This window comes from Bos indicus x Bos taurus, chromosome 14, assembly GCF_003369695.1.
Source record: "Bos indicus x Bos taurus breed Angus x Brahman F1 hybrid chromosome 14, Bos_hybrid_MaternalHap_v2.0, whole genome shotgun sequence".
Classification (NCBI taxonomy): domain Eukaryota; kingdom Metazoa; phylum Chordata; class Mammalia; order Artiodactyla; family Bovidae; genus Bos; species Bos indicus x Bos taurus.
The window spans coordinates 4,088,594-4,102,979 of NC_040089.1; the positions used below are offsets into that span (position 1 = coordinate 4,088,594).

The window sequence follows — 14,386 nt, forward strand, 5'->3', positions numbered from 1 at the left end:
AGTCTCGGAAGGTCAGAGAAGATGGAGGGTGCCTCGCACAGAGAGCGTGGCTTCCCCCACGAAGCCTCCCCGGCCCCTGGCCGTCCACATGGTGCTTTCGGGGTGCAGGGCGGGGTCGTGCTGCCGTCCCACACTGGGCGTGAGCTCTGCCTCCTGGTGGTAAACTCTGTTACTCAGGGGCCTGACCCTGTCCTCTGAGACGCTCCCTCCTGTAGCCTCTGGGCCTCCTCCCTGCCCTGGGTCCCGCTCCAATCTCACGAGCCTCCCCTTCTCAGCCTCCTCTGCTGGTCAGTTCTCGTGTCCTGGCATGTGACACGGGAGGCTGGGACCTACTCCGAGGCCTCCTCTTGGCCCTCTCCCTCTCCAAACCATGTCCTCCACGCCCTCCCAGCACGTTAAACGCTGTCCGCACATGGGCCACTCCCAAACCAAAAGCCAGGCGCCTCGTCTTGGAGTCGGAAAGCCAGGCTTATGGATCTGGTTGCTTGCTGGGTGTCTTGAGACACCTCAAACACGGGGTGGTGGGAACTGGACTTGGGTTCTCTGTTTTCCAGATGGGTTCTTCCTACAGGTTTCCAGACACTCAGAACATTCTTTCTGGTTCTCTCCTCATCCAGTCGGCCACCCGCCTGCTCATTCTGCTTGGCAGAGAGCCCAGGGTCTGACCGCCTCTCCCTCAGCAACCCTGTGGCTCTCTGCCACCCCCTGGCTGGTCCCTCCGCCCCCATCTTGCCCAGGCAGAGTGGCATCTCCCACCAGGGCCTGTCCGCCCCCATCCTTGCCCAGGCAGAGCGGCATCTCCCACCAGGGCCTGTCAGTCCCTTTCCTTGCCCAGGCAGAGCGGCATCTCCCACCAGGGCCTGTCAGTCCCCTTCCTTGCCCAGGCAGAGTGGCATCTCCCACCAGGGCCTGTCAGTCCCCTTCCTTGCCCAGGCAGAGTGGCATCTCCCACCAGGGCCTGTCCGCCCCCATCCTTGCCCAGGCAGAGCGGCGTCTCCCACCAGGGCCTGTCAGTCCCCTTCCTTGCCCAGGCAGAGTGGCATCTCCCACCAGGGCCTGTCAGTCCCCTTCCTTGCCCAGGCAGAGTGGCATCTCCCACCAGGGCCTGTCAGTCCCCTTCCTTGCCCAGGCAGAGTGGCATCTCCCACCAGGGCCTGTCCACCCCCATCCTTGCCCAGGCAGAGCGGCATCTCCCACCAGGGCCTGTCCACCCCCATCCTTGCCCAGGCAGAGCGGCATCTCCCACAGGGGCCTGTCAGTCCCCATCCTTGCCCAGGCAGAGCGGCATCTCCCACCAGGGCCTGTCCGCCCCCATCCTTGCCCAGGCAGAGCAGCATCTCCCACCAGGGCCTGTCCACCCCCATCCTTGCCCAGGCAGAGCGGCATCTCCCACCAGGGCCTGTCAGTCCCCACCCCTCCTGGACCACCCCCAGCTTGTTTCACGGTCGCTCCTCCCTGTCTGCCATCCGGGCCATGGTGGCCACGCTCTCTGGCCCCCCGGCCCTGGCCCGTGCCTCTGGAGGACCGCCCTCCTCCTGCTATCACCTGCCTGGCTCCACCTCAGACCTCAGTGGAGACACCCTGGCCCTCCAGCCAGCTCCGACCCTGCTGTTTGCACCCCTCACTGGCCTCCGCACCTTCCAGGGGTTGGATCACACGGTTCTTGGAGACATCAGTGCCTGGCTTGACCAGTTTCCACCCTGTCTGCTGGAGACGGCAGCTCCCTGAGTGCCGAGGGCCCCTTACCACGAGCCCTGGCCTGACTTAGTGCCAGGTGTGTGGCAGGCGCTCGTCAGATGCGGCGTGAAGGAGGTTTGCATTCAGGTGCTGCTCAGATGCCAGGTGCTAACGGTCACTGCGGGGCTGAGCACCTGGGTGCTGGCCGAAGGCTCTGCCGCCCTCCCAACTTCCAGCCGCCCCCCCAACTTCCAGCCGCCCCAGGCTTCTCCCTGCCTGGCCTCCAGGAGGTCCTCGCAGTCTCTGCTGACACCTACTGGTGCTTAGCCCAGGGGACAGTCCCCAGGAGGAAGGAGGTCCAAGGAATACGGACAGCTGGAATCACACCCTCCTGGCAGGGGTCGCACTTCCAAGGTCACCGTGATAAACTCTTTCTCCCTGGCCGGGATGGCCCCCTTCCTGCCCTGCTCTGTATCCCGGGCAGAGTCATTTCCTCATTGCTCTGAAAGATTCTACCTGGGGTTAGGAGATGTCCCCTGATCCACCTCTGCCCTCTCCCCTCCCTGGACTTTGCTACAGGGCTTGGTACTGCCCTCCCACCCCCCTGCCCATCACCCTTGGGCTGACCGAGCGGCTTCCTCCCCAGGGCTCTGCCCTCGCTGGGACCTTCTGGCCCTCTGCTCTTCCTGTGGCTGCTTGCTCCCTTCTGAGCTCTCAGCCCAGAAGCACCAAGCCCGGAGTCTTCTCAGACCCCATGTGCGTCCTGACCCCCATACCTAGCGCCCCTCACCAGCCAGTTTCCTCTGTGGACTGATCACCCATGATGACCCCTTGCTTCTCCGTGTCTTTCTCTGCCTTTGCTCCCAGCATCCCCCATGTCTGGCCTGTGACTCCAGCAGGGCGGGGCTGCCTCGTCTGTATGTTTACACATTTGCTCCTTGTGGCAGATGTCTTGAGTCCAGACGTGCATATGAGCCCCACGAGGTCCCTGCCATCCTCCGGGACTCCAGGTCACCCCTGGAAACAGCCCTTGCGCCCCCCTGCCCATCCCTGGTGACCCTGCCGCCCCCTGCCCCTACAGCCTCCAGCTGCCTAAGCATCGAGGGTACCAGAGCAAGGCTCAGGCCTCCTTCTAGTAAAGTATAATATTGATAACCTGCAAATACTGTACTAGTGAATCACCTTCATATTTTTAAGGCCCACATGAAAACAAAGAAAAGCAAAAAGGAGGTGAAAACCACTTCAAGTCCTGCCCTCGCAGAGGTAGCCACAGTTTAAGTGTTAACGTGTGTTCTTCCCCACCCCGTACGTTTATGTCGAGTTGTGGTGTCAAGTGTGGAAATGCTGGGGTCATACTGGGTCTGAATCCTGCTTCTACCGCTAACCAGAGGTGTGCTTGGAGCAGGTTCTCTAAGCGATCTTAGACTCAGTTGTCTCATCTGAAAAATGGGCATAACACTGCACCGACAGGTGTCACAAAGGAGACCAACCACTGGCCTCTGTCGGCAGAAGATACGGAGGTGAGTCACTAGCACAGTATTTGCAGGTTATCAATATTGTACTTTACTAGAAGGAGGCCTGAGCCTTGCTCTGGTACCCTCGATGCTTAGGCAGCTGGAGGCTGTAGGGGCAGGGGTGGCAGGGTCACCAGGGACGGGCAGGGGGGTGCAAGGGCTGTTTCCAGGGGTGACCTGGAGTCCCGGAGGATGGCAGCCACTCCTCAGCCGTGCCCCGGGACCTGTGAGTGTACGGCGTGTGTGCTCATAGGTTGGGGTCTTACTGCTTCCGATCTTCCTCTCCTGGGTGAGGGAGCTGCTGGAAACAAGGGATGCTCAGCTGGAGACGATTGGAGAGAGGAGGACGCTGACTATCTGAAAACATCTAACCCACTTTTGTGAGAGACAGTGGGGCCGTTCTGGATTTGGCACCAGCAGAGGGTACACTCAAGGTCAGAGTCTTGACATCTGCCCTCCCCAGGTTCCCCAGTGTCCTGTTCAGAGCCAGCCATAAGCAGGCCCAAGTATTCGGGTCTGACGGGCGGAAGTCAGAGAGCAGATGAATCCTCAGTGCAGACCAAGGAAGCTCTGGGTGCATGTCGGGGCGTCCAGAGGCAGAAGGTGTGCCCCCAAAAGTAGCAAGCTGGCCATCTGTCCCTGCAGGCTTTGGAGACAAGACAGACTTGGGTCCTCTGTGTTGGGTGACCTTGGGCTGGTGACCTTGGAGAGAAGCTTCGTGCTGTCGTGGTCCCGAGCCAACGCCAGGGCTGGCGTGCTGGCTTTGCCTCCTGCTCGCTCTGTGGCCTTGGACAGCCTGCTGACTTCTTTATGCCTTTGTTTCTGCACCTGTGAACTGCCGCACCTGGCCCGTAAAGCTGCAGGGAGGAGTTGGTCAGACGTGCTGATGTTTTCAACGCCCCTGGCGCAGTGTCTGTGCAGAGCAAGCTCCCTCCGTCTGCTGACCGCAGGGAGAGCTCTGGCCCCGGGCAGAAGCAGACCACAGTACCTCGATGTGTGGACCATCGGCCTTGGAAGCCTGTGGTTCTAATCATTATTCCTTTCATCCCTGGGGCCTTGGGGCCTGGCTCTCCAGAGTGGGGGTGTGTGGACTGTTTTCCTGGCTGGCCTCCTGGCCTCAGAGTAACGACCCCATGAGTCTGGCCCGTGTCTGCCTCCCCAGTCCCCTCCCCTGCCCACTTGGACCGTCGTCATCCCGTCTGTGGTTCATGGCCGTGAGGTGATGGATGGGCAGTGACCGCCTCCTCCCTCGGGCTCTGCTCCCAGCTTCTCCCGGTGCTGCTCAGCTTGGCCGGGGAACCACCTCTGCACGCTCATTCTAGACACAGGTGGCCCTTTATTCAAACCCAGACACCCTTCCTTCCTGGTGAGTTTCTTAACCTGTCTTAGCCTCCATTCCTCCATCTAAGTCATGGGAACAAAATCTGCCTCCTGGAATGGCTGTTGTGAGTCAAATCTCCAGTGTGACTGGCGCGCAGTAGCCACTCAGTAGTTGCCAGCACCCTCCCATTTTCCCCCCACTGGAGAAGCTCTGGACTGGGAGCCAGGGGACTGGGAGGCATGTCTGGGATGACCTGGCGTGTCTCCTCCATACAGAGCTGCGGAGTGGGTCAGCTCGAAGCAGAGGACAGCAGAGACTGTCTCTGCTAACGTCTCTCCCCTGATGCTCAGACACATGCTCCCTATTTGCAACTCGGTAAACTGAGGGCAAGTTTTTTTTTTTTCTTCCTGAGAACCTGCAGTGAGTTTCTGTCATGTGCCCCAGGGAGCAGCAGCTCTGATCAGCCAAGACTCAGCCTCTGTTGCAGCTTCTGATGAAAAAGAATCCATCCTGGGGAAAGGGAGATCGCATTGCTCCCAGGAAGTCTAGAATGTTCTACCTTCCTAAAGGCTGAGGGAATACAGACATCAATGAGTGAACTCCGGGGGAAACGGGGCTTTGTCATCAGCTGTATCTTTTTTATGCTCTCACACTTTCAAAAAGGAAAAGCAACCAGCTCACTGGGAACTAGTTAAATACACGTTTTGACTGCTGAGAACTTACTCTCCTCCTCAATTCCAGAGCGGCTCCTTACGTTGATCCTGAATGATAACCTGAAAAGTCTGTATTGATTGGATATGTGACGGTAATCCAGTCTCTCAGTAGCTCGTTTGCTTTTTCTCAAGCTTTTCACTTGGACTTGGGGGCAGCGGAATTCCTCTTTCTTCAGTTCTCCTAGACAGTGCTGCAGATGTTCTGTCCTGCATTTGAAGGAGGAGGAAGGGAACGTGCCCCTGCCAGCCCCTTCGGCCCACCTGTCCCCGTCCATCAGGGAAACGGAGGTCTTCTCAGACCTCAGCCTTCTCCCACCCACCGTGCACTTCTGGTGTTTACGCCCTTGGCCAGAACTGGGTCACAGATGCATCTCTAGCTGGAGGGGGTGGCTGGAAAGGTGGGGACCATAGGAGTCATAACTGGCTTGGACCTACCACTCACCGCTTTTCTCCCTGGGCTAACAATGCTGCTCATCTGAATAAAAGTGACATTGTTTTCGCCAGGAGGAAGTGAGGGATGGGTATGAGGGTGGCAGCTAACAGTGCCTGCCCCAGTGGCTGGGGTCCTGGACTCTGAGTTCTCACCTGGTTGAAAGCACAGTGAAGCCCTTTCCCAGGAGGCATCTGGTCTACCACTCAGCGTTTACCTCTTGGTTCAGGCACCGCTGGTCCTTCCGTCCATCATGGACTCGCCTCCCGTTCTGAGCCTGGAGCCGGGAAGGCAGTGGAGACAGGGCTGGACTGAGACTCAGCTGGGCCTCTAGACTTAACTGGGGAGGCAGCCACGCTGGTCAGTGCCTTCAGCACGGCACCACCAGCCCTAGGACACGGGACCCTGCTGAGGGGTCCTCACTCAGGCTGGGGTGAGTGGGAGCAAGGCCCAGGGGGCTGCTGATCAGGGTCTGGAGGGTCAAGGAGGAGGATGCTGTGAGGCAAGAAGACAGACACAGGGTGTCAGGGCAGCCCTGGCACTTTCTGGAGCTGACCCGTCTCAGGCCCTGGCCACAGTCAGCCCGCGAGCACCCTGAAGGCAGGGATGCTATCTTATCTGTTTTCTCATTTGTGGGTCCTTAAAACTAGCTCAGGACCTGGATTGTGTCTGGACCTCTGTATTTCAATTCCAATAAGCAAGTTCATGTGGAAATAAATAGATCATTATCCAAGAGGTGGACGTGTCTTGGCCAAAGGCACATAGTTACGAGCTGAGAGTGACTTTGGGTGCTCACCCCCACTCCCTGCAAAGAGGTGACCCTCCAGGGCCCCCTCTTCCCTGGGAAGCCTGGATGTAGTGTGTATTTTGGGAGCCATTTGTCCTGACTTATTGTCAGCTATAAATTCCCTCTTGAGGCTTTGGCATGTATGGGGCTTAGTGATGGCTCCCATGAGGGGACTGGCAGGTGGTCTGGGGACTGATTTCTTAAAGTGGTTTGGGCACATGTTGACATCTCTGAAACGTTTCCATCTTTTCTGTGTTCGTGGCCTTCAAACTGTCTTTGGCCATCGGTTCGGGAGTCAGGGCCTCCCCCTGGGATATTTGCAGAGACGAAGACTCAGTGGCTTTGCCTGCCCTGAGCTCCAGCCGTCGACTCCAGAGGTTTGCTCATAATCAAGGCTAGCAGGTTCTGAGTCAGTTCATTTTAATGACGCACAGTCCCAGTGCATCCCTCTGGCGGCCTGCCAGTCTTGGAGCAGTTGGTTGTCACCCGCAGCTGCCTCTGTCCTGGGTGGCGCTGTCTGTACCCTGCGCAGCGCCGGCACCCACTTGCATATATGTGGTTCTAGACACAGACAGCTCTGTGCTGTTTCCAAAATAACCCCTTCCTTGGGGCCTGTCAGACCTCTGGTGCCTTCAGGGATAAATGTTAAAAATACCTCCTCCCAAATCAGGGAGAATCCCATTCTTGCTCCTCACTCCTGATTGGTGAAGGGTCCCACAATGAAACACTTGTGCCGAAAAGAAGTCATTGTATGTGACATCTGTGGGATGACAGGACTGCCTGATCAGGTGTGATTATTACAATAATGTGTGTTACCAGATTGCTTCCAGGGCAGGGCAGCATCTGTGCTGAGTTGCCTCTGGTGATAAATTTAATCCCGTTATGAATTGATCTTGCCTGTCCTCCAAGCTACCCTATGACAAGTGTGTTCTCTGTAAGGTGTCCCATGGCACACATGCTCACACAGAGAAAGAGATTAGGGGAAGCCTAATCTCTTGCAGGGAAGCCAACACTAGGGCCCGAGACTTCAACATTCACAGTGGGTTCTCTAGGAGTTTTAAAAATTGAAGTATAATTGGTTTACAATGTTGTGTTAGTTTCAGGTGTGCAGCAAAGTGATTCAGTTATGCACATATGTGTATATATACAGTTATGCACATATATGTGTATGCACATATGTGTATATATACATATGTATTCTTTTTCAGTTTCTTTAATATTCTAAGTTATTCCAAGATACTGACTATAGTTCCCTGTGTTATATGTACAGTATGTCCTAGTTGTTTATTTAGCATATGTATATATGTGTGTATATATATACACAAACACATATATATGGTAGTTTGTATCTGCCAATCCCAAATTCTTAATTTATCCCTCCCTACCCTTTCCCCGGGAAGAGAAGGGGATGACAGAGGATGAGGTTGCTGAATGGCATCACTGACTCGATGGACATGAGTTTGAGTGAACTCCGGGAGTTGGTGATGGACAGGGAGGCCTGGCGTGCTGTACTCCATGGGGTCGCAAAGAGTCAGATACGACTGAGTGACTGAACTGACCCTTTCCCCTTTGGTAACAATGAGTTTCTGGGATTTTTAGAGCAACTGAAAGAATCCCTTTTCCTTCCAGTGTTTTTTTAAAGTTGAGAAATCATGAAGATGTTTAGATATGATATGCCATATAACGAAGTATGTTTTACTTTGACTTCCTCCATTGCCTCTGTATAACTGAGCAGTCTTGCTTCCTCTGGGGTTTGCCTGGAGTGGCACCTGAAGCTCCCTCGGGCGTTGTAACAGATGCCTTGCAGGTGGGCCCTCAGCACATTTCCCATTCCATTGACACCTCTCTGACTTGGGATTCTCATCTTTTAGGTTCATGCCTGTGTGAGTGACATTGCCTCTCTGCCTGTGTCCCCTTTTGTTCTTTGGTCCGGCTGGCTGAGTCTTACTGTTCCTTTAGGAGAAACCGCAAGCATCACCTTTCTGGGAAAGCTTCCCTGACCTCCCAGGCAGGGCTGGGTGTTGGATCCTGAGACCACCAGGAATCCAGACCTATTCCTGTCACTTAGGACGCTGTTGACCCTTCGGGCATTGCTCCTGGGCTCCCTCTAATGGGCACACTGTGAGCTCCTTGCTGGGACCTTGCCTGCTCCTGTGTCACCTCTGGGCACGGCACTGGCAGTAGGGCCCATGCTCATCAGGTACATCTGGGAGTAAAGAGAACACGCGGTCGGTGTGGCCCTGCTTCTGCCGCTGCTCCCGGCAGATGTCCCACATGCTGGGGGGTGGACGGGGTCTCTGCCCTGTCACTTTCCACGGAGGGAACGTCAAGATTGCTCATCAGTCTCTTTCCTCTCGCCCTTCTCAGATGTGCTCTGCCCCAGCGTTCGTGTGGAAGGAGATCGCTTTAAGCACACCAATGGCGGAACCAAGGAGATCACAGGTACGAGAAACAGCCACCCAGCACGGATTGCTTTGCGATGCCATTTGCCAGACGTGAATCTTCCCTGATGGCTCAGACTGCAGAGAATCTGCCTGCAATGCTGAAGACCTGGGTTCGATCCCTGGATCAGGAAGATCCCCTGGAGAAGGGAATAGCAACCCACTCCAGTATTCTTGCCTGGAGAATCCCATGGACAGAGGAGCCTGGTGGGCTACAGTCCATGGGGTCACATAGAGTCAGACACAACTGAGCGACTAACACTTTTACTTTCTTCTTTGCCGGACTTGACCGTGACCCTCCTGGACTCAAGGGTGGTAGCCTTGCTGGTACTGTCCTCATCGCTGTCTTTCACCAAATTCCTGGGGACGGTCTGAGCTGTGCAGGTAGCAACTCCTGTCCACGAACTGCCCACTGGGGGAGGCCATTCACGTCTTCCATCTGGGAGTCGGTGGTGATGCTATAGGCGTCGGTAGAGAATGAAGTAGGATGAGGGATGTGGGGAATGAGTAAGTGATGGGCAGCCCGAGTAAGAAGGTGAATAAATAGCTGCATTTGGGCGTGAAGGAGAGAGTGAATCAGAGTTATAAATATAGGAGCGAATCAATGGATGAGGGAGCAGAGAGACACATGACTGCAGAGCCAGCAGCAGAAATAAGCACTGCAGAGGCTGTCTCCATCCATGACGGGGTGATTGGGGGTACGTAGGGACGGCTGAGCCGGCTTCCCCTTCATCCTGGCGGTGATGAGCATCTGTCTACTGCTCCCTGTGGCCAGGCGTCCTGCAGACACTTTAGGTGCATGATCACAGGGGAGCTTTCTCCCCCTCCAGGACAGCAGCCCAGCTCTCCTCACCAGTGCCGGCCAGGTTGGGAGCCCCATCCATCCACCCTAAACTATCTCAGGTCCAGTACGAACCCACGTGCAGTCTCCCTCCCGAGGCAGTGAGCCTTGGGCGATCAGAACCAGGTGTCTCGTAGGTGCTGCTCTGCCCGACCCCTACCCCAGGAACCCTGCCTGCCCACATGAATGAGCCAGCATCTGCAACTTGGTGCCTGGGGGATGTTTCTAGAATGGCAGGAGACTGTGCTGCCTGTGTGCACAGCAGGTGAGATGAATCAGGAGGTTAACCCTCCTCAGGTGTAACAGAGTAACCCAGACCTCAGCCAGTGACCACGGGTGAGGAAACACTCAGGCCCTCTGACCCACTTCCTGGAGCGTCCCAGTGGGGTCCCGCTGCAGCGGCTTGTCGGGGCTGAGGCTGGAGTTAAGGACAGAAGGTGCTGCAGACATGCCATGTTCAGCACAGCCGGGTAATGGGAGGAGGTTTTGTAAAAGATGCGGTTCGCAAAGGCTTATCTCCAGGTGTTTCCTTAAGTGACTCCAGCTAGTCTTCGGGCTCAGTGGGGCTGGAGCAGTGAGGACGGGGTGGAGGACAGACCAGGCAGTTGGAGGCGGCAGTCTGGGACTCAGTTTACCCACTTCTGGCACAATGCCTTTTAGGACCCCTCCCAGCTCTGAAACCTGAACATTCTGCAGATTCTAGCAACTACGATGCTATGCAGTGCTCTCTGAAGGAGTTATTTAATGGTGAAGGAAGGTGCTGGGCTCGGTCTTACTCTGAAACTTGGCCACAGGCATTCTGATGGGTCTCTCCTTCTGTCTGGTCTCTGACTTCCAGATAATCATCACCAAGTCCCGACCGACTCAGATGATCCCAGCCTAGTGCCTCTTCCCTCCCCGCCCCCCAGCCCCGTGTTTCCAGTCTGGTCCTCCCTGGTCTCCCAGCTCCTCCATCCCTGCAGCCAGAGTGACTTCTGAGCACAGGCCCGGGGTTGTGTTTCTCCCTGCTTTAAAGCCTTTCCCCGCCCCCCACCTCCTACAGAAAGAAGCCCAGGCCACCTCATGTGGCCGTTGGAGCCTGGCCCGATATGCATCTGCCTCACTCACTCCTTGGTCCCCCTCTCGTGGTTCCTGACATCCTGAAATAGTGGGGATTCTCGGAAGGAACCTCACTGCCTCAGGTCCGGTGACCTTTGCACATCCAGTTACCTTGAATGACCTTCCCTCCTCCTCTCCCCAGATTTCATTTGTTTTTTAAATTCAGGCCAGGCCTTGCCTCCTCTTGGGAGCCCTCCTTAATGTCTCCTCAGCTGGGCCAGGCAGATACTCCATGTGCTCCTCTACAAGCCCAGACATCTCCCTTCTTCCCATCTACCCACTATACGGACACTGCTCACCTCTGTGCCCGTTTCTCTGTGGACAGTAGACTTCAGGCAGTGGGAGGCACGGTGGGAATTTTGTCCTGTTGATTACTGAAATCTGAGCAGCCAATGGGGCATTGTAAGACGTAGGAAGCCCTGAGTGGTTTAGTGAATTCCTTTCTTCTCTCCTTCCCTCTTTCCACCAGTGGAGCCTCAGTTAAGAACAGCAGCGGATCCCATCCTTTTTCAGGGATGGAAGCATGAATCAGATCAGGCCCCACCCCCAATTGCTCAGCTTCCTCCTTGGACACAGACACTGTGTGTACCTCAGCCAGACCCACTGAAGACCTGGAAGTGACTCTCATGCCCGGGGTGTCCAGCGGAGCTTGGTCCCACGCAGACCCCTGAAGGACTCTGGGCAGTGGTCACAGTGTCCCTGATGCCATTTGCTTCAGCTGAGTCCACGACTTCAGGGAGGTGCCCCCTCGCACTTGCTGCATTAAACAATTGCCTCTTTATCTCTCGGTGCGTCACATCTGAGTCCGCTTACCTGGGGAACATTTTTCATTTTCCTTCCCGGCCTTTATTTATTGCAGGCAATTCATCTTTCTCTTGGTGCCCTTTGCTGCCACCTCGTTAATTGCTTGTTGTTCAGTTTCGTGGTGTTTAAGTCTTTGTTTTTATTCATGGAAACCAGTGAAAGTGGAATTAGGCAGCAGAGCATATGTTTGCTTTTTGAAAAGTCTTTTTTTTTGTTGTTCTCTCACAAATAACTACTACAGGGAAACCAAACTGAAAGTGGAGGTTTCCAGGAAGAGGGATGGTGCTGTGAAGGGAAGGAGCAGGCCTCTTTCCCGTTCAGCCCTGGCACCTTGCTGTGTGGGCATCGGGCACGTGCCCGCTGGATTTTGAACCCACTCTCTTGGGAACCTCTGGGGGCCAGTTCTCCCAGCTTGTTGCCAGTGCTGACATGTGCTTGGCTCAGAGCAGCCTCTCAAAAAATACATATTGAATGAATAAATGAAATCCATGGACAGATGTAGTGGGATAAGAGACGGCAGTCATTGTCAGGGGAAGTAATTAATATGAAAACTGTTCCGTGGATCTTTCACTGCATGTCAGGCTATGTATGATGAGCTCTGTACCATATTATTCAAGCTTCACCACAGCCCTGTGAGACGCATGCAAAGACAGCCCCCTTTCTACAGATGAAGAAATGGATGCTCAGAGACGTCAGGCACCCTGCCTCAGGTCACATAGCTAGGACCTCATGATCAGGAGGACATGGAAAAACCCACCCCAGTATTCTCTGGCCTGGAGAATCCCATGAACAGAGGAGCCTGGCAGGGCTACAGCCCATGGAGTGGCAGAGTCAGACATGACGGAGAGACTAACACTTTCACTTCCGGGTCAGCCCAGGTTGGTCTGACTCTGCTGCTGCTCAGACTCTCGGTTGGAGGTCAGTGCTTTCTGTCCTTGCAGCTCCTTGCCCAGAGTTGGGAACAGACAGGCTCTCAAGAATACAAGCTGGATGACTCAGTCATCTCTTAGGGCAGAATTTTGTGGTAGAAGATGTTTTAATCATCCTAACGTGAGAGTTCATTTCCTGTTTTCCGTGGCCTCGCCCCAGAGTGTTGGAGACAGAGGAATCTTACTGAAGAATTGTGGGTTTGGTGCTGCCGATGCTGAGCGGCACGTTAGACCTGGGGATGTGGAGATGGGTGAGGGCCTCCCTTCACTGGCCGGGAGCGCTTCCTTCCCCGGGGATGCGGTGTCAGGCCGATGCATCCCACTGACGTGTCCGTGCGGGCGCTGTGGTTGGGCTTCTCTGAGGACCGTATCTGCAGGACTCGAGCCAGCCCCCCACGCTGGTCCAGGAGGTTTTGTAGAGGGTCGTGGGTCTGGATGTGTGGCTGGTGATGCAGAATCCTGAGGAATAACCGACCTGCTGAGTCAGCTTCCTACCCTGTGTTGAGTGACCACCTGGGGGCCTTAGGACAGTCTCAGGTGGCGTGTCAACCTTCTGTCACAACCAAGCGCCCAGGCTCCTGGGGGTTATGTCGCTGCTCAGCATCACACAGATACATGACTGACCTGGATGCCCCTGCCTCGTCCCGCCAGCTCCCCCGAGCCCTAGGATCATGTCTTTCCCATTACTTCCCATGACCAGTGAGCCAGGTCCTCTCTTGGAGCCAAAACAAAGCGAAGGACATGCTTCTGTTCCTGCGGTATCACAGACAGAGTCGTCTTCTCTCTGATGTGCCTCTCGTCTCTTTGGACAGGTTTTGACCTGATGGATTTGTTCAGTGTGAAGACGCTCTTGGGGGAGAGAGAGAACGGGGCGCAGAGCTCCTACGTCCGGATGGGATCCTTCCCTGTGGTGCAGAGGACGGAGTGAGTGCTGGCTTCCCCCCAGACCTGCCCCGGACGCCTTAGCAAGGGCGGGAAGCAGCCAGAGAGCTTGGTTGCTCGCTGAGCACTGGGTAGGGGTTTAGCCTGCAGAGTGCCTGGTGAGATCACCCTGCGATGAAGCGTCCGTATCACTGACCCCAGAAATTCCACCTGTTTCTTAACTGATCTGTTCCCTGTAATGTTACTGGTTCCCCGGTCCTCCTACACTCACTTCTCCATATGGATTTGGTGTCCATCCTTCATTCACTCATGCGTGTATTTTTTTTTTTTTTTTTTTGTCTGAAAATGGGACAGTAACCTGTTCAAAATCTCATAGTCCTAGGAAGCAGAAGTTGGCCTCAAACTCTGGTCCTCCAACTTCAATCCCTTTACCCCCTCCTGTATATCTGTGTATGTATAAACAGCCAAATAAAAAGTCTTAGTCTCTTGATAGATTTACAGGAAGGTAGTGACAGAGGTAGAGAGAGAGGAGCACGCCCTTAAGTTACTATAGGTTTGGTTTCAGACCACCCCAGTAAATTGAATGTCGAAACAAAGCAAGTCACAACTCTTTTGGTTTCCCAGTGTGTATCAAAGTTACGTTTACACTGAACTGTAGTCTGTTACCCGACTCCAGTACTCTTGCCTGGAAAATCCCATGGACGGTGGGCTGCAGTCCATGGGGTCGCTAAGAGTCGGGAACGACTAAGTGACTTCACTTTCACGCATTGGAGAAGGACATGGCAACCCACTCCAGTGTTCTTGCCTGGAGAATCCCAGGGACAGAGGAGCCTGGTGGGCTGCCGTCTATGGGGTCGCACAGAGTTGGACATGACTGAAGCGACTTAGCAGCAGTAGCAGTAGCAGTAGTCTGTTAAGTGTGCAACAGCATTATGTCTAACAAAACAAT

The 14,386-nt window shown here is 55.0% G+C and overlaps 1 protein-coding gene across 1 annotated transcript in view; it reads left to right on the plus strand.

Moving 5' to 3' along the window:
* The window catches only part of COL22A1 (collagen type XXII alpha 1 chain), a 224,079-nt gene that overhangs the window by 42,576 nt on the left and 167,117 nt on the right, over positions 1–14,386 (plus strand). The window contains exons 4-5 of the mRNA XM_027560770.1: positions 8,810–8,884; positions 13,368–13,479. Of these exons, the coding sequence (XP_027416571.1) occupies positions 8,810–8,884; positions 13,368–13,479 (187 nt within the window). The remainder of the gene's footprint in view (positions 1–8,809; positions 8,885–13,367; positions 13,480–14,386) is intronic.